Raw genomic sequence first — 18,810 nt, 5'->3', positions numbered from 1 at the left:
TTACCTCCCTGTGCCCGGTGTCTGCAGCTCTGGGTGGGGATGCCTGCCTGGTACGTGGCAGCCTGCCGGGCCAACGTCAAGAGTGGTGCCATCATGTCCGCTCTGTCGGACACAGAGATCCAGCGGGAGATCGGCATCAGTAATGCCCTGCACCGGCTCAAGCTCCGCCTGGCCATTCAGGAGATGGTGTCATTGACCAGCCCCTCTGCCCCGCCCACCTCCAGGACTGTGAGTGGCCCCTCCTTTGCCCAGGACATTTTCAGAGGTCCTGGAACAGAGTTTGCAAGGTCTCCTGTTGGGCTTTGGGAAGATGGCAGCATTGAGCCCTGCCCCTTCCTTCCCATCCTCACAAAGGGCTCTCCCTGGTCTTCAGGAGGATATGATGTTGATTCTAGGAGGATACCAGCAGCCTTGGTTCCCTGCCTTTCACATACCACCCATGGGGCTCCATCTCCCCATCCCTACTCTGCCAAAATTTCCAGGTCTCTGGGCAGTTTCCAGGATGGGCTTTCTGGGGTTTTATATGGTTGTCAGGTTGGGGGAAACAAAGGGAAGAGGGCATTTGTGAATATTGTCTTGGTCCTCTAACACAAGAATGCGGACTGCTCTGTGGGCCCCTGGGGTGGAGTCTTTCATTGTTGGCCATCTCCATGATTGAGACCAGCCCCCATTCCAGATCAGCACCATGCATTCTTATTCATCCGGGAAACATTTATCGAGCATTTTCTATGTGCCAGGTGCTGTGCTAAGCATTGTGGATATGATGATAACAGAGATGTGGCTTCCGCTATCCACTCGCTCAGAGCTAGACAGTGTGCAAGCTGTGGGCTGGGCCCATTGGAGGACTCAGGGAGGGAGCTTTGTCCTTGTCTTTTGGGCTCCCAGCCTGATGGGGATCCTGGGGACCCACACCCAGGACCAGCTAGGTTTCTTCTCTGCCTGCAGTCTTCTGGGAATGTCTGGGTCACCCATGAAGAGATGGAAACTCTGGAAACATCTACTAAAACAGTGAGTCTGGCCCTTGGCCTTTGTCCCTGGGCCTGGGGTTGGGACTGATACTCCCATGAGGATGAGGGGAAGGCTGTGGGCAGTCAGAGTGGGCTGCCATCGATCTCATGTGAGGTTGGTATCCCTGAAGTGTGATCTGCTCTCAGGGTGGAGGGTTGTCGGGAGAGGGGTGAGGCTGGGAGCGGGGCAGTTTGTATGTGTGTGATCCTTCCCAGGAGGTCACAAGCTTGCCCTGGGCCACTGGTGTGCTACAGCGGAGGAGAGTTGGGCTGGGGAGGGCTTTGCCCTGCTATGGACCTGAGCCACAGAGTCTCTGCCCTTGTGCTTCCTCCCTGGTGGAGGAATGGGGAGTGTTGGGAGAGCTGGGCATCTTGCCTGGCTCCCAGTCAAGCCTGGGAGGTGTGTGTTTTTGCCACACACACATTTGCCCCGCCTTAACGCAAACATGGGTGCACACACCAACCTTGTGTTCTCTCTTAACCATCCTGATGAGCTTTCCCCAGTCACCCAGCCAGATACTGGGATGTCTTTTTCCTCTCCTTGATGGGGCCTAGGGTAGAGCTGATGGGTTTCTTGACTTTGCCTGTTTCCCCTAACACGCTGCACTCGTTCCTGCTAGGACAGTGAGGAGGGCAGCTGGGCTCAGGTAAGACTCCCTACCCTGTCTAGAACCAGCTCCCAAAACTTCAGGACAGTGTTCTTCTGGTAGGTTCTCTCCGCAGCAGGAATCTCTGAGTCCTTCATATGAAAAGCCCTGGACATAGGTTCTCTGCTCCCATCAGAGCGCCCCCCGCCCCCACCCAGTTCCCTCTAACTGCTTGTTCTGGTTTCTCAGGGTGGCAGGTGAGGAGCCCTGGAGGGCTGTGGCCCCTGCATTCCTGGCCCTTCTCCTCAGTCTCACTCTTTTCCTGGGAATAATCAGACCTAGATTAGTATGAGTCTTCTTCCTCTCCCTGTCCCTCTCAGGGGCACCCTGGTGAACTGAGCGAAGGTCTTTCATCCATTTCATGAGCAAACGTTTATTGAGCAAATATAAGGATTAGGCCTTTCCTGGCTCTCTGGATATAGAAGTAAAGAAAGCAAGCCCTCATGGAGGCAGTAAACAAATAAAGGAATAATATCAGTAAACAAACCATGTCAATAGGGATAAAAAAGACAGTCTCGGCTGGGCGCGGTGGCTTACACCTGTAATGCCAGCACTTTGGGAGGCCGAGGCGGGCGGATCACGAGGTCAGGAGATCGAGACCATCCTGGCTAACATGGTGAAACCCGTCTTTACTAAAAATACAAAAAAAAAAATTAGCCAGGCGTGGTGGCGGGCGCCTGTAGTCCCAGCTACTAGCGAGGCTGAGGCAGGAGAATGGCGTGAACCTGAGAGGCGGAGCTTGCAGTGAGCCGAGATCACGCCACTGCACTCCAGCCTGGGTGACAGAGCAAGACTCCGTCTCAAAAAAAAAAAGATAGTCTCAATAAGTAAACAAATAAAGGGACAATATTGGATAGTGATGCGAGCTGTGGAGAAGAATGAAGCAGGGAGCAGCACTGTGTATATCTGCTCAGGGAAAACCCCACCAGCAGGAGACTGGCTGAATCATTCATGCCGTAAAACACCCTTGGCAGAGGTGATGGGTCGGGGGGGATCCGAGCCATAGGGTGTGAAATGAAGAATGCAGATCCTAAAAGGTGCATGGAATTTGATACCAAAACTCAAAACCAAACAAAATTAATAATATGTTGTTTAGGGAAATATACATGGATGATTGTAAAAAGTATAAAACAGTTTTTTACAACCAAAGGAATAGTCAGGAAACTCAGCATAGTGGTTCCCTTTTAGAGGGGCAATAGGAGACGTGTGTTGACAGCGAGCATCAGTGTGCAAACAGTACAGTGTGGGTAATGCTCTGCTGCTTAGCTTGGTTGGTGTCCACTGTTGCTAACTTCATTTATATGCTTCATAATGGGCATGTTACATATAGTCTTATATGTATCAGCTATTACATTGTAAAAGAGAACAAAATAGACTTTTTCCATCTGAAAACATCAAGTAAGGGTAAGGAAAGAGTGAGGTAGGGTCGCTATGAAAACTAAAGCTTTCTCAAGATGGGTGGTCACGGAGCACCCCGCCCAGGTCAGGAGGCCACGTCCACATGGCACAGGCCCTGCAGGACCACACGGCAGGGTGTGCGTGGGAAAGCAACAGAGGACCTGGAGTGTTCTCGGAGCAGAGGCTCAGGCCTTAGAGAATGAGTGCTGCTGGCTATTCAGGCACAGGCCACCACCCTTTATTTTTTTCAATCTTCTGCCAACATTTAACTTCCTTGCTTCCTCCATGAAGCCAGCCTTGTCCCGGAGTGAGACAGGCTTCCTTTGCCACGCTGCAGGTCCTCTGTAACACAGCCTCTCCCCTGGGCTCAGCGGGCTTGAGGCTCACTGAGAGTCAGGAAGGCACGTCTGCTGCACAATACCGCAAATGCAATCCAGAGTCAACAGGAAGGATTTCATATTAGCTGCTGCCGGGATAGCTACTTCTGTTCATTAGTGTAGATAATTGATATGTGAGTGGAACCGTATCATTTCGAGATCTTAAAAAGTTCCATTTAAAATCCTCACCTCCCACCACTACCAGCCCCCTTTTTGAAGATAAACTGAAATTGTATTGGACTGCCCTTCCTCCCTCATGGGTGGAGGATGGATTCATGTGTCTCCCAACCAGCTATACCAGCCTCAGCCTGCTGGCTCTACCTTCCTCCCCGATGATAGCCTCCTGCATCTCATTTCCCTAGACCCTGGCCTATGGGGACATGAACCATGAGTGGATTGGGAATGAATGGCTACCCAGCCTGGGGCTCCCGCAGTACCGCAGCTACTTCATGGAGTGCCTGGTGGACGCCCGCATGCTGGACCACCTCACCAAGAAGGACCTGCGGGTCCACCTGAAGATGGTGGACAGCTTCCATCGGTGAGCGCGGCTGGGACCCAGGGCCACCTCCCTCGTGGGGGCCTCCCCTAGCTCTGAGGGTCTGCCTCCAGGAACAGAGGTGCCTCCATCTCTTTCCGTGGCTTGTTCTGAGTGGCAACAGGTCTCCCCCTTGGGAAAGTCTCCCTTGTCAAATCCTTGTCACATCCTGTAATTTGAGGATTCGATCCTCAGATTGACCAGGTTTCTGTCCTTATAATGACTAGGTCATTGTGTCTAGTCCTAAAGACATGAAAAGTCATTTTTCTTTAGCTTCACCTCCTTTGAGATGTTTCCCCAGGTCTGAATTTTATTGCTTGTCTTTGGGCTTGCTGAATTTGCTGTGTTTACCTGACAAGACTCAAACTGAACCTGGTGTTCAATTTAGGTGTCTCATTCCAAGTTGAGAGGGAAGGTCTTCCTGGGCCATTGCCATGCCGACATCCCAGATCGGAACCTCTCCGCTTTGGGCTCACGTCCCTTTTTATAGGATATCATCCAGTCCTCTCCTCCTCTTTGCTGAAAAGATCTTCTGTTCAAAAGTATCTGCGGCACAGGTCCCAAACTGGCAGCCTGTGGGCAGAGTTTGGCCCACAGACTTGTTTTTGTTTGGCCCACATAAATCTTCACCACTCAAATTGAGCTGCCAGTATTTAAACAGTAGATTTTATATACAATTCTGGATTTCTGGCTTCTCTTGAAAACTTGAAAGCTCTGTCAACACGTTCTAGCATGGAAGCAACCAGCTGGAGCTGAAGAGTGGGGTCCACTCAGGATGGGTGGGCCTGCTCCAGGGCCTCCCAGCCCCCCAGCCTGCTTCTCTCACTTGTGTTACCTGCCTGTTCCCAGCAGGCATTTGTGTTGGAGAATGCAGTAGGTGGCCATGGTTCTAGGAGTTGGCAGTTTTTAGGAAGTCCTTCTTAACATCCAGCTTCAAGTCGTGTGGGTGGCTCTTTGAGCCAAGTCTTTTGTCTTGACTGGATAATAAGACCAGGAATAGGGCTCTTCGAGGTTCTCTCAGGGCTCTGTGGATGTCCTGTGGTCTCTCCAACTCAGAAATCTTATAGAAAGTTAAATCTGGAAGGGATCTTGTTAGTGTCCCCATTTTATGGATGAGAACATTAAGGCATGGGGAGGAGCAGTAGCCCAAGGTCACTCAGGGATGATAGCAGAGTACAGGGGAACCCAGGTACGCTGACTCAAATCCAGTGCTCTTGGCACTGCACAGAGCCTCCTGGCTTGGAACCCTTGGCCTATCTGACCCCAGCATGAGGGCTGACTTGTGAGGGAAGACCGCATCCTCCCCTCTGCACCCGCCCCCACCCAAATCAGCTAGGGCTGAAAAGGAATCGTTTGTCTCTGCCCGGAGGCTGCCAGGCCCAGCTGCACCTGTCCCCTACTCAGTGATTGATAGGGCTGGGGAGAGATGAGCTGTTCCCCCACCAAGCCGGGATGTGCCTGGGATGCTAGAGGATCTGTCAGCCTGGCCCCAGCTAGGACTATGGAAATCCTCCCCACAACCCCTCTGCCCCATCCCCAGGAGAGAATTGTGACCTGAACATGGGGTTCTAGGTTCAGCTCTGAATCTTGAGTACTTCAGAGTTTCTAAAACATTTTCACATCTCACCACCAAACTATGTGTCTACCTGCTTTTATTCCACGTAACATTTCACAAGCATGTTCTTACGTCTTTAAAATTTCTTTTAAATCATGATTTTTATGACAAGAAAGGGATATTTTAAAACCTTATTTTACAGATAAGGAAAACAAGTTCAATAGAGGTTGATTTCCATCAGGTCACCCAGCCAGGTGATTACAGAATGGGGCTCAAATCCTTGTCTCTTGACACCCTACTCAGAGCTCTTTTCCTTGGGACATGGTGCTCTATTGAGCAGGTCTTCTAGAAGAGCTCCTGTTTTGGTAGGACAAGCATGCATGATAGTCATAAATGTCACCCTAATAGTGCTGCCACTACTGAGTGCCTGTAATGTTCCCAAGGGCTGGCTAAGCCCTTGTATTTATTGTTACCTGCAAGAGAGGTGTGACCCCATCTCACATTTGCTGGGTGCCTCTCAGCTAGGAAGGGGCAGAGCTTAAGGGCTTTATATTTTTGCCATGGTATGCAGCAGCTTTGAAAGGAACTGGACTGAAAATTATAGTGAGTGCGATTGAAATTAGACAGAAGGCATTTCCAGTCATGAGCTGTGTGTGCGCATGCCCCTTCACAGTGGACCAAGGCTTAAACCAGCGGCTTGAGCAACATAAGGGTGGCTTGGGCCAGAAAAGGGTTCCTGGAAGTGGCATCTCTGAGCTCTGTTCTAGGCAGAAGAGCCTCCTGCTGAGAAGTGAGGGGAGAAAAGGAGGGAGCAGTCTGCACAATTTAATCTCACAAAGCAGTGCCCTCAATAAGAGTCAAAAGCAGATAGAGTTGGGAGGGACCTTCCATTCTAATTCTCTAAAGATGGGAAAACTCAGAGAAGCTGAATGACAAAGTAGCGTTCAAGGAAGGAAGAACACTACAGCTCTTCCAAGATGGAATGAGCTGCCTTGAGAAGTAATGAGTTCGCTCCCCTGGAGGCATTCAGGCACAGGCTCAGTGACTACTCTGAAGGAAGCTGTAGGGGTGACTCCTGCCTTAGGTGGGAGCGTGGACTGATGGCCTCCAGGGTTCCTTCTGACCCACAGAATCTGGTTCTGTGCCTGGCTTAGTTACTGAATGCTTGCTCTGCACCTGATTCTGTTTAAGTACTTTTAGTAATTTGTGCAAATTAATTATTTCATTTAATTCATCAAGCATTTGTAGAGTCCCTGCTCTGTGCTAGGGGTTTAGGATCAGTGAACAAAACAAAGATCCCTGCCCTCATGGAGCTTATGAATTCTAACTGGAAGAGACAGTCAAGGAATAATAAATATATGGTATGTTAATAGACAAAACATGCTAGGAAAAAATTAGACCAGGGTGAGAGGGATTGGGAGTATGGACCAGGGGTGGTGATGGTGATAATTGCAATTTTAAATCGGATGAACAACGTGACTAGTGAGTTGGACTGAGAAGGTGACATTTAAGCAAAGACTTAATGGAGGCAAAAGGAGTAAGCTACACAGCCAACTGGGGGAGGAGTGTTCCAGGCAGAGGCAGCCACCAGTGCAAAGGCCCTGAGGCCTGCAGGCCCAGTGAGCCTGCTGTGTTTGAGGAGCAGCAGGGGTGTCAGTGTGGCTGCGGCAGAGAGAGCAAGAGGGAGAGTGGCTGAAGTGGGTGTTAAATGGGTAGTGGAGCAGATCATGGAGTATCTTATAGGCCATTGTAAGGACTCCGAGTGAAGTAGGGATACAAAGGGGTATCTTGTTTTTGCTTTTCCTTCCACTTGCAGGTGGTAGGGGTCTTTGTCGTTCCAGTGCCTGGAGAGAGAGGGACATGTTGGTTTCATTCAAAGAACTTTTTTTCCCATCAATCCATCCCCAGGCCCACTCCCTGACTGAGAGGGAGGATATGGGTTAGACAGAGAAAGGGAGTAACCTCGGGATGGGTCGTAGGCAAGCCCCTGGGGAAGGAGGAGCATGAGGAGGCTGGGGTGCTCTTTGTGCTGGAGGCAGTAGGTCTGGACGTGCTGTGGCTGATGCTGGACGTGAGACAGGTGGTGTGGGAATGTGGCCCCACTGAGGCTCTGGCTCGGGGGCTGTGTGCCTGCAGAACCAGTCTTCAGTATGGCATCATGTGTCTGAAGAGGCTGAATTATGACCGGAAGGAGCTGGAGAAGAGGCGAGAGGAGAGCCAGCACGAGATCAAGGGTAAGCTCATCAGGCTTGGAGAGGGTGCGGGAGCAGCCTGCTTGGCTGGTCCCTGCCTTGGGCCAAGTGGAGGGGAGGCATTCTGTGTCTCAGGGAATCTTCCAGTCTGAAAAGGAAGATGCAGCCTCACCTTAGGGAGCTCCCAGTCTGATGGAGGAGACATAGTCCATGCCAAGTTGGCTATAATTCCCCTCCCTCAACCCCACATACCAGACAGCAGCCACCAACTGGACAAATGCAATGAATCCTCTGGGACGGTGTTATAGACTGGTGTGCTTGTGGAACTTGGTGATCTGGATGGGGTTGGATGGGAGATGCAAGTCTTAGAGAAGACCTTGAAGGTGGAAAGAATAAGAAGGCCATTCCAGCTTGGGTCAGGGGGATGACCCGTGCAAGGGTTCTGGGGAGAAAGCTTGGAGCCTGTTGGCCTGACCCCGGGTCCTGTAAACTGGCAGGGATGGAGTGAGTGGGGGGTTGGTTCCCCAGGCACCCAGGTGCCAGGGAGGAGAGAAAGAAGATATGGAAAGTTAGGGATGGAGTGGGGGTCAGAGAGCAGGGTGGACTGCGGCTCTGGGTTTAGGGAGCTCTGCTTCTGTCCTTGGAGGGCCCTTGATGAAACGTAGTATCTCCTTCCGTCCCTTTTCTTCCCCCACACTCCAGATGTGTTAGTCTGGACCAACGACCAGGTGGTTCATTGGGTCCAGTCTATTGGGCTCCGGGACTACGCAGGAAACCTGCATGAGAGTGGTGTGCATGGAGCCTTGCTGGCCCTGGACGAGAACTTCGACCACAACACACTGGCCCTGATCCTCCAGATCCCCACACAGAACACCCAGGTGGGCAGCCTTTTAATCAGTCAACTTCAGTCTCTCCCTGTATCCCTCACTTGCTCTCATTCTTTCCCTCATACACAAAGGCTTAGGTATCTTGGGGGGTGGGGAGCTTTTCTAGGGCCTATGCCAGAGGGGATCGCAATGTCCTCAATTCTCCAAGTGATCGCTGTGCATAAGCAAGCCCTCATGGGAACACATGGCCTTCACATACAGAGCACACGTAGTGTGGGCCTGGCACACAGTGTGCTCTTACAATGCGCATCCCCGTCCTGCCCTGGGTACCTCTATCTCCTCCTAACCCCACTTCATAGCTGAGACTCTGAGCCTTCCTTTTCATCCTGCTTCTCTGATCTGACTTTTCTTAGAGGGGGATGAGCCCCAGGGCCCCTAGGGACCAGAGAGCCCATATCACCTTTGTCTACCACCCTAGGGATCTGCTCCTGGGCCCCCAGCCTTAAAAAAGCTAAATATACCAAATTACACAACCCAGAGCCTCTCCACACCAGGGCTTTGGCTCTCTGTCAACAGCTCAAATGATTAAACATCTCATGAAATTACATTTCATCATTTTTATGGAGCTGTCATCTAAGAATATATCTAAATTCTCTTGAACCTATTTATATTTTTGGCCTTTCTAACTTCCTGTGGGTAATAGATTCTAGAAGTACTGCTTGTTGTGTAGAGTACTTCCTGATTTTATTTGTCCTAAAAATGCCCCTGTCAGGCCCCTGGGGAAGGAACTACCTCCTCTTGATAGTTTAGGTTTGGTAAGGATATTGGTATTTAACTAGTTCTCACCTTTTATGATTTCATAAACTCTGATTGTATTGCCTCTGGGCCCAAGCCTTTGTCTCTCCAGACGGACTGTTCTTAATTCTTTTAGGCTTTCCTCATATAGACTCGCCTCTGTCCCCTGATTGTTTTAGCTGCCCTTGTCTGGACTGTTTGCAGCTGTCAGATCTCTTTTGAAATTCAGCCACCAGAGCTGCACAGGCTATTCTGGGAGCAGACACGTTTTGGCTTGAATGAGGGTAGGGCTGTGTTGTCTCGTAATTCTGGGCAGTGTGTTGGCCTTCTGGGGGTGGTGGCAGTGCACAGGGCCATTGTGTCCTGTAGGCATTCTGCAGTGACCCCCCCCACCCCCACCCCAACCAGTCAAAATGGATAGGACAGATCCCTTCATTCTCCAAGAGAAGCCTGGATTTTTCCCCCAAGTGCAGTTCTCTCCACTTGCCCACTTCGGGCAAGCCTCGTCTGCCACTTTGCTGCCCACTCACCTCGCTTTGTGAGACGCTTCTGAAATTTACACCTATCCTCCTCACCTTTCACTGCCCAGAGGAGCAGTGTCATTTGGATACTTGAAATTTACTGTGCTTCTCCTTTCAGATCATTTCTAAAAATGTTATGTTTCCAATACCGGCACAGACTGTCCTTATGGAACTCTACGCTTAATATTTTCTACCTAGAAATGGACTTTTCTCTTTCTTTGATTTCCTATCTCTAATGCATTCAGTTTTGGAGGATAGCAGTAATTCTGTAAATAGTAGCAGGGACACCTCCCTATGGCTTTCTAAGCTTTCTTAATTTCCTGACCCAGTCATTGAGCTTAGCTGTTGGGAGAAGTAGCGTGTGACCCAATATGGAATCCCTCATTTAAAATGGTTAAAAATGGCTCGGTGTGGTAGCTCAGGCCTGTATGCTCAGCATTTTGGGAGGTCAAGGTGGGAGGATTGCTTGAGGCCAGGAGTTTAAGACCAGCCTGGGCAACATAGTGAGACCCAGTCTCTACAAAAAGTTTAAAAAATTAACTAGGTTTGGTAATGCGTGACTGTAGTCCCAATTACTGGGGAGGCTGAGGCGGGAGTTTTGCTTGAGCCCAGGAGTTTAAAGCTGCAGTGAGCCATGATTGTGCCACTGCACTCCAGCCTGGGCAACAGAATGAGACCCTGTCTCACTCAAAAAAAAAAAAAAAAAAAAAAAAAAGGTTAAAAATATCTGGTAGCAGTTTTGAAAACTTTTCTGCTTTTGGCATTTCTGAAAACTCTGAATGAGTTAATCTCCTGGGAGGCCTAGAGAGAGTCTGTATGCACACAGCCCAGGGACAACCAGTATCCACAGCTGAGCAGGCTTCCTAATTTTAAGCTTTTGATGTGAAAACTTATCAGATATATTTATTTAATCCAAATCAGTCATGTTCTGGTTATCCATGGTTTACATGCTTACTTACCCCTCCAGAAAGAGAAAGACAGGCACAATTTTCCCCTTTCAGACAATTTTTTTTCCAAGTAGGTGACGTCTCTTTATCTATGTGTTCTATGATCCTACTTTTTTGTTTTTTTTTTCTTAGAGACAGGGTCTTGTTCTATCACCCGATCTGGAGTGCGGGTGTGATCATAGCTCACTGCAGCCTCAGACTCCTGGGCTCAAGCTATCCTCCTGCCCAACTAACTGGTAGCTGGGACTGTAGGTGTTCACAACCATGCCCAGTTAATTAAATTTTTTTTTTTTTGAGACAGGATCTCAGTATGTTGCCAAGACTGCTATTTTTTTTTTTTTTTTGAGACACAGTCTCACTCTGTCCCCCAGGCTGGAGTGCAGTAGTGCCATTTTAGCTCACTGCAAGCTCCGCCTCCTGGGTTCAAGCAATTCTCCTGCCTCAGCCTCCCGAGTAGCTGGGACTACAGGCGCCCGCCACACCATGCCTGGCTAATTTTTTGTATTTTTCGTAGAGACGGGGTTTCACTGTGTTAGTCAGGATGGTCTCGACCTTCTGACCTTGTGATCTACCCGCCTCGGCCTCCCGAAGTGCTGAGATTACAGGCGTGAGCCACCGCGCCCGGCCACTACTTTAAAAAAAAAATTATGTTGTTCTAATTTGCTGTATATGAAAGAATCCTAGGCTTACAGCTTTACTTATGAGTTTGCTTGAAGGAGCAGCTTCAGAAAGGTGTGTAAAGGCCTCTAATGGGCTAAATGTACTGGAGCCTTGCATCTCTGACCTTGGACCCTAGGAAAATGGTGAAAGATGGCATAAAGGTAGTTAACTATAGCCCTTCCCACCTTTCCCTCTCCTGCTCTATGGACTCCAGGCACGCCAAGTGATGGAAAGAGAGTTCAATAACCTGTTGGCCTTGGGCACAGACCGGAAGCTGGATGACGTGAGTACCTGGCCATGAATTAGGAGCCTTGGGGATTTGGTCATCTTCGTTGGATTGAGGTTCATGAGTTCTGCCTTCCCTGGGCTAATTGTTGGAAGGCTAGTCTATGGGAGGAGAGCCAGAGGGGATGGGGATAATGTCAGGGGGTTGAGGAGGTGGACCAGCCCTAGAAGAACTTGTCTTGGGTAGTAATAGGCTGTCGAGAAGTCTCTGTGAAACTCCTGTGCAAAAGCTGAAGGCCCATGTGTTGTACTTCCAGCATCTTCCAATTCTGTGCCCCGCCTTCCTATCCACATAGGATCAAAGATTTTCCCCAAAGGCCATATCTTTGGGATCACACCTTTTTCTTGATCTCTCAGACCATGTATCTTCAGTGCTGAGCTCAGCACACCTCCAGCTTGCTCAGTAAGACTCCAGCCTGTCCTCCAGGAGTGTGGGTGTGTGGAGGCGGATGCCCTGCTGAGGTTGTTAAATGACAGGTTTGCTCTCTTGCTCACCAGTGCAGTCTGCACAGCTAAACACACGCTCGGGCTTTTACCATCCCAGCTTTCTCTAGTTTCACCCTTGGGTCTACCTTCACACCAAGTTAAAGTTTTCCTCTCTCCGCCCTCCTGGTCACTGAAGGAACAGTCCCTTGCACTTGATTTCATCGGGCATTCCCCTTGAGTTGAGGGAAGACCCTGGCATTCTGAGCTATATGGTCCCCTTTGAGATGCCAACCTAAGCATCCTACTGTTTTGTTTTGCACTGGTTTGCTGAGGTCATAGCCCCTCCTTGGCCCCCGCCTCCTCTTCCTCCCTCCTCACTTTCCTATCACTGCCCTTGCCTGTCAGGTCTGCCCTAGTTGATCTGGCTCCAAACAAGTTAAAAGAAAGCCCAGAGTGTGTGTGTTTTTCGCTGCTCTGTCTTCAGTCCAATCACTGTTTCTTAGTAGGGTTTAACAGGGCGAAAATCCACCTTTGTAGAAGGATTGCTCTGCCTCAGGGGGACACAGGGCACTATAAGGAATACACAGAATTTGTGGAAGTGTTTTCTTCACAGAGGTACCTTGAAGTTTGGGAGAAAAGAATAGACTTATATATGTATTTTTTTTTGGTTATTTAGATACTTTAAAGGGGCTAAACTGGCAGCCCCCCCTCCCCCGACCCAGAGCTGTCCCAACTCTGACAGATCTGTTTTCCCAATGCCCCTGTGATATTGACCCTCCCACTAATTCCACATGCACTCAGGATCTCTGCTTTCTTTGTTGCTGTCTGGAGAAATGACTCCCATATATCTATTAGTGTGGTGCTGTCTAATTTAGAAGCTATGTAGTCCTTCAATCCTTACAAAAATATTCTTTGAATGCCTGCCCTGTGCCAGGCATTGTGCCAGGCATGGTGGTTAGTGATGACGATGTCTCACTTTATGGTAATGATCACCACATGAGATAGGTTATGATGCCCATCTTACAGATGAGGAAATTGAAGCTCAAAGAGGGAACTTACCTGCTGTGGCAGAGCAGGACCAAAGCAGATGCGAGTCTGATTTCTGAGCTCTTCCCCCTTGTTCCACTTCCTCTGGGAAGCTTGTGGAGCTCTCTGGCCTATCAGCCTCCAGACATTGGGGTGGAGTTATTGTTTAGACATTGGGGTGCACATAGAGCTGTGCAGTGGAGTTTTGGGGATTCAACTAGGTGTGGGCTAGAGAGGAGGGTTTTTGTGGGAAGCGTAGAGTAGAAGCCAGGTCCTGAGAATAAGGTAAGATTTAGGGGTGAGGGGAGGGTCTGAGGTCCAAGGAGACTGCTTCCTGTCCAACTGTCTAGCACATCATCAGCAACCTTGAGTTGTCTCTTGCAACCACACCCTCTGCTGATTTTGGTACTTAGTGTCCCTTCTCAAGCTTCAAGGCTCTTAAGGGCGGTATCCAGTTCTCCCTGCACATGGAGATGAGGACTCAAGGGAAATAAGGAAGAAGGGAGCAGGAAGGAATAACATCTGACTGTTAGGGGACAGGGGAGGAATGCAGAAACAGGTCCTTAGGGTTGGCTGAAGGTGGAAATGGAGATAAGGGGAAGGCGGGAGAGAGAAAAGAGGCTCTGGGCTAGGGTAAGAGCAGGATCATGGGGAGGACAGCAGTGACAAGGGAAGTTCCTAACAAACTCAGGAATGGGACTCCTGCATAAAGAGCCAGCTGCCACCTATTCATTTAATGAATATTTATTGAGTGCCTAATGTGATCCCAGGCACTGCTCAGAGGTTGGGGATACATTGGTTGGAGCAAAAAAGGTTATGGTTTCTGCCCCATGGAGCATAGAATTTGAGAGAAAGAGTGAGAGAGAAAGTGAAAGGCATGGAGGTAGGGAGAAAGGAAGGAGGTGGGAAAAGGAGGAGGAAAGAGATACAGTCATGCATGGCTTAATGATGCTTAGCTACGGGGATAAGTTCTGAGAAATGCATCATTAGGCAATTTGATCACTGTGTGAACATCACAGAATGTACTTACACAAACCTAGGGGGTATAGCCTATTGCACACCTAGGCTATATGGTATAGCCTGTTGCTTCTAGGCTACAAACCTATGCAGCTTGTTACTGTATTGAATACTGTTGGCATTTGTCAGTATTTGTATATCTAAACATAGAAAAGGGACAGTAAAAGTATTATAATCTTATGAGACCACCACTGTATATGCCATCCATTACTGACTGAAACATTATGTGGTGCATGACTGTATTAATGAAATAATCTCATAAATACATATAAAAATGCTACTAGGATGAGTGCTGTGACTGAGAGGTACATGGTGCTGAGAATTTATCAAAGCATTTGACCCACTTGGCACACACAACAAACCCTAGGGGGGCAGGGCTGGGAGGGGTTGTTGAGGCAAGAACAGGTGGGTGAATGTCCATTGTTCCTGCTAGTCCCACTCTGCCTGCATCAGCTCTGAGAACATGGGGTGGAGGGAGATTGGGCATGGCTTCCAAGCAGGGTGGATAAAGGCTCTGAAGTGTGGGGTGGGGAGGCCTGTGCAGAGGGGGATCCTGTAGGGTTGTGGCCCTGGGTGCCCTGTGGCAGAGATGGTTATTTTGGAGACATGGCTGGCATGGGTGAGGGGGGCAGGTGGCAGGGGGCTGCCTGCCATGTCCTTTGGAGGAGACTGCATCTGCTTGGTGGTCTGCCTGACCCATCCCTGTTACAGGATGATCTCATCTGATCCCATTAGTGGTAGGCAGCCTGAGAAACAGGTAGGGCAGATGTTATTATTCTCATTTTACAGATAAGGAAACTGAGGCTCAGAGGGGTCACTCACCTGGTACAGGGTCACATAGCCAGTAAAATGGCAGAGCCAGGATTAGAAGCCAGGTGTCTGACTCCCGCCCGACATAGTACTCTTCTGGTATACTGGGCTACAGCCATTCGGAGGCCCCAGAAGGACAGGACAGTGTGTATAGGGACTGGCTGTCACCTCCCATGGGCTGAGGCAGAGGAATGCCTTGAAAGGTGAATGGTCATGCCAAGCCTACTTTGAGAAGATTGCGGTGGGCTGGGAAACAGTTCAACTGCAGGATGGCAGACCCAACAAGACTCTCCCCCGCCACACACACCCCCTCCATCCGCCACCCAGAGACAGGGAATTTCAGAGTCGCAGGGTTTCCCGATTCACTGTACAGATGGAAAAACTCAAGGCTAGAAAGGGGAAGTGACCTCGCTCCCTCTTTCCAAAGGGGTGGGAGTGGTGCCCCTTGAACCAGCAGCGACTGGCCCCCTCCAGGCAGGGCGTGAGGATGGCAATTCCAACAGGGCCCTCGGGCCTCTGGTGTCCCCCATGGTGCAGGGGGATGACAAGGTGTTTCGCCGCGCGCCCTCCTGGAGGAAGCGCTTCCGGCCGCGGGAGCACCACGGTCGCGGCGGCATGCTCAGCGCTTCCGCGGAGACCCTCCCGGCGGGCTTCCGTGTGTCCACCCTGGGGACCCTGCAGCCCCCACCGGCCCCGCCAAAGAAGATCATGCCTGAAGGTGAGTAACAGGCGGGCTGGGCATGGCCGAGGCCCAGCCGAGCGCGGGCTTCTTCCTGGCACCCCAGGGCCGGGCCGGGTGGAGAGGGGCGAGGCCGAGCCTGGTGCCCCGCGCTCCTGCGCTGCAGCTGCACTAACGCTCCGCGGGGAGCGTGTGCGCGCACTAACCCGCCGCTCTGTGTGTTCTCCCGCGGCTGCCGACTTCTCCCAGCCGGGACGGCGGGGTCGCAGAGACTGGAGACCTCCACGGTTCGGACCTACTCCTGCTGACCCCCCATCCTCCCGCCCCGGGTCTGACGGGGGTGTGCCCGTGGCTCGGGGTAAGTGGGCCAGGCCCGGGGACGCGGGCACCTTGCTGCTGGCCCTCGGCCCCACGCACCTGCCCTTGGCTGCCGGCCTGGCCCTGCCGCTCCAGTCCCGCTTACCAGCACTGCCTGGCTTGCCCCTTCCTGCTTCGTCTGGCCTGGGGCGCTTTGCGCTTGGAGCACGCTGCGTTGCCGCTGTCGCACACATCCTACAACCTGTCTCGCAGATGCCCTGCAACCTGCCTCACAGTGCGATGCCTGTCTCTCTCTCTCCCTCAGCTCACTCCCACTATCTCTACGGACACATGCTCTCCGCCTTCCGGGACTAGCCATGGCCCCCAGGGCTGGCTTCCTCCTTCTGGGTTTCACAGGCTCCTCTGGCCCTGACCCCTCCTGCTCGTTCCCCTTCCTTCCGCAGCTCCTAGTCTCGTCCGTGACTTTCCGGTTGCCCTGGATCTCAGAATATATTCGTCCACCCCCTCGGCACCCCATTACCCCGAGTCCCACCGTGTGTCCGTTGTAAGTCCGGTGGATGTGGCTGGGGTTTCCTGGTATTGTGGAGGCACCCAGGTTGTCCATGCTTGGGATTCTGGGGGAAGGAGAGAAGGGCAGCCCAGGGTGGATGTGAAGCCACCCTTCCTCTTCTGGACCCAGCCTGGTCTGCACTGCAACCTCCACCAGGACCAGGATCCTGGGCCACAGGCTGGGATGATCCTTCCAAGAAAGGGTCATTTCAGACGCAGCCCTGCTTGGGCTATTCAACCTTAGGGTGTCTATCCACGTCTGGCTGTGCCAAATGGTCTGGCAGCTGGTTTTGGCATCCCCAGCATCACCACTCTCCCAACCCGTCACCGTGACTGCAGTTCCTGCCCCCATTCTCTTGGGGTCAGGGAGGGGCTGGGAAGGGCTACTGAAGGCCCCATTCTCCCACAGGATGGTGAGGCTGGGAGGAGGAAGACTGAGGTAGAGATTCCAGGCCCTAGCATAAGCTGAATCCCAAATTTGGGTTTGGGAAGAACCAGAGAGAAATGGATCCCTGAGCTCTGAGCCAAGGGTGAGGATGGGGAAACTCTAAGCTCCCGCCTAATAAGAAGCATAGGCAGACCAGCCAGAGGGAGAGCCAATGGCCTCTGGTAGCCTTAAGCCCAAAGGGCAGTGGGAATGTCCCCTGCCCCAACCATCGGGTGGAGCTCCTGCTGGGCTGTGGGGAAGGGAGGTTGTGCGGATCTTGACTCTAGGGCAGAACAGATCTAACCATGCATTGCTAGCTCTGCTCCCAGCATCCCTTCCCCTTCTCTCCTCCTCTGCCTCACTTCTTTAGTAATCCCAACCCTATAAAAATGAACCTAATGGGTGGATTGAATATACATTGACCCTGAAGTCAAGTTTGGGGAAAAGGCAGACTAAGGCCTCCTTTCTCTGACCTCCCAGGAAGAAAATAGCTTCTCCTACAGTGATTCATGTCCCAGGTCCAGGAAATCCAATGTTGGTGAAGGCAGCCACTCTCTTGCTTGTCCCCAAATCACCTAACCCTCATCCAGGGCTATTTTGGTGGGCAGGGACTGCCTCCTCCCGGAATTCCTAAGATCTGCCCAGCTGCCACCATTTTCATTGCTTTCCCCAGCAGCATGATGGGAACCCAAGCTGAGGGATACAGGTCCTGATTTGGTAGGAATATTATTCCCAAGAAATACCCGCTCCTCACCTACTCCCTCATCCTACCAAGGTGCCTGAAAATGTTCAAGACTTATGTTCAGGGTGGGATGATGGAACCGAGGGCTTCATCAAAGTGAGAGGAAAGGAAAAGCATCTGGCATGTGTTTCTTGGATAGGGGCCAGTGCAGTGCCATCCTATAGGTGGCTGGAGCAGCTGCTTTGCAACCTGATCACCTTGAGTTCTGAGCAGGGACTAGGCTTGCAGGTGAGATAATGGGCCAGGGCACCCAGTCCAGAAGGAGCAATGGCACCTGGGCAGTGCCAGGGCTTAGAGCCTGCTGCTCCTTTTCGGTAGAGGAGAGGCCCATCACTGGTGTGGTGGGGTGGGCTCTCCCCTAGGCTTGGGCAAGGCAGCCACCTGCCCTTGCTCTCCCTTAGTGTTCCCTGGCCTCCCTGCCATCAGGTTGCCGGGAGTGGAGATGGAGGGATTATTGAGCAGAAAATGAGTTGGATGGAGATAAACAGCTCCCATCCCTGGGTAATGGATGTTAAGATGATGGAGATTCCTAAGATTGGTGGAGTTGGGCAATGCATAGCCATCTGACTCCTTCAGGGTGCTCTTGATGGGCTGGCTGTAAGGGAGACTCAGTCCCAGCCTCTCCCCTCTACAACTCCTGCCACTGTTGGCCATGTCGTGAGGCAGCAGCTGTGCCAGGATAGCTGGGTCCATTCAGAGCACCTTGAGAAGTGTTGCAGGGAGGTGTTAAGAAGAGAAATCTGTGCAAACAGTGATGGAAGGCTGTTGTCTTGGTGTATCCCTTGCCTCATAGTCAATATATTTTTTTTTTGGTGAGTCACCAGTGACCCGAGCCCTCCACACCAGCCTCCTGTATCTCATCAGGTCCCTTCTCAGTACTGTATTTGCTCAGTGCATCAGGAATGGGTGTATGGGTGTGTGTGGGTGGGTGTGAGTGTGGGTGTGTACGTACCAATAAACAACCTGGTTTTAAGACAATGTACAAATGGCCTCCAGTCTTTTTTTTTTTTTTTTTTTTTTTTTAAACTCTGAACTCACCTGAGATTTCCAGCTTCTTTCACAGTTGTAAA

At 51.1% G+C, this 18,810-nt stretch overlaps 1 protein-coding gene across 17 annotated transcripts in view; it reads left to right on the top strand.

The window, feature by feature from the left end:
- Positions 1–18,726, top strand: part of PPFIA4 (PTPRF interacting protein alpha 4) — a 52,548-nt gene extending 33,822 nt beyond the window's left edge. For 4 of the 17 annotated variants that reach the window (XR_008624702.2, XR_008624697.2, XR_004667608.3 and 1 more), the window contains 10 exons: positions 28–228; positions 946–1,008; positions 1,628–1,654; positions 3,792–3,967; positions 7,656–7,753; positions 8,414–8,589; positions 11,676–11,744; positions 15,563–15,743; positions 15,954–16,062; positions 16,327–16,466. Coding sequence is in view for 11 of the 17 variants with exons in the window: in XM_063600859.1 (XP_063456929.1) it covers positions 28–228; positions 946–1,008; positions 1,628–1,654; positions 3,792–3,967; positions 7,656–7,753; positions 8,414–8,589; positions 11,676–11,744; positions 15,563–15,743; positions 16,466–16,815 (1,341 nt within the window). In the remaining 6 variants the exon portion in view is untranslated. Of the gene's footprint in view, positions 1–27; positions 229–945; positions 1,009–1,627; positions 1,655–3,791; positions 3,968–7,655; positions 7,754–8,413; positions 8,590–11,675; positions 11,745–15,562; positions 15,744–15,953; positions 16,063–16,326 lie in introns of all 17 variants that reach the window. The other 13 variants (XM_063600859.1, XM_063600922.1, XM_063600905.1 and 10 more) reach the window with 5 other exon arrangements.
- Positions 18,727–18,810: the final 84 nt, after the last annotated feature.

This window comes from Pan paniscus, chromosome 1 (assembly GCF_029289425.2).
Source record: "Pan paniscus chromosome 1, NHGRI_mPanPan1-v2.0_pri, whole genome shotgun sequence".
Classification (NCBI taxonomy): domain Eukaryota; kingdom Metazoa; phylum Chordata; class Mammalia; order Primates; family Hominidae; genus Pan; species Pan paniscus.
Note: the sequence above shows the minus strand (reverse complement) of the source record. Positions and strands in the feature narration are given on the sequence as shown.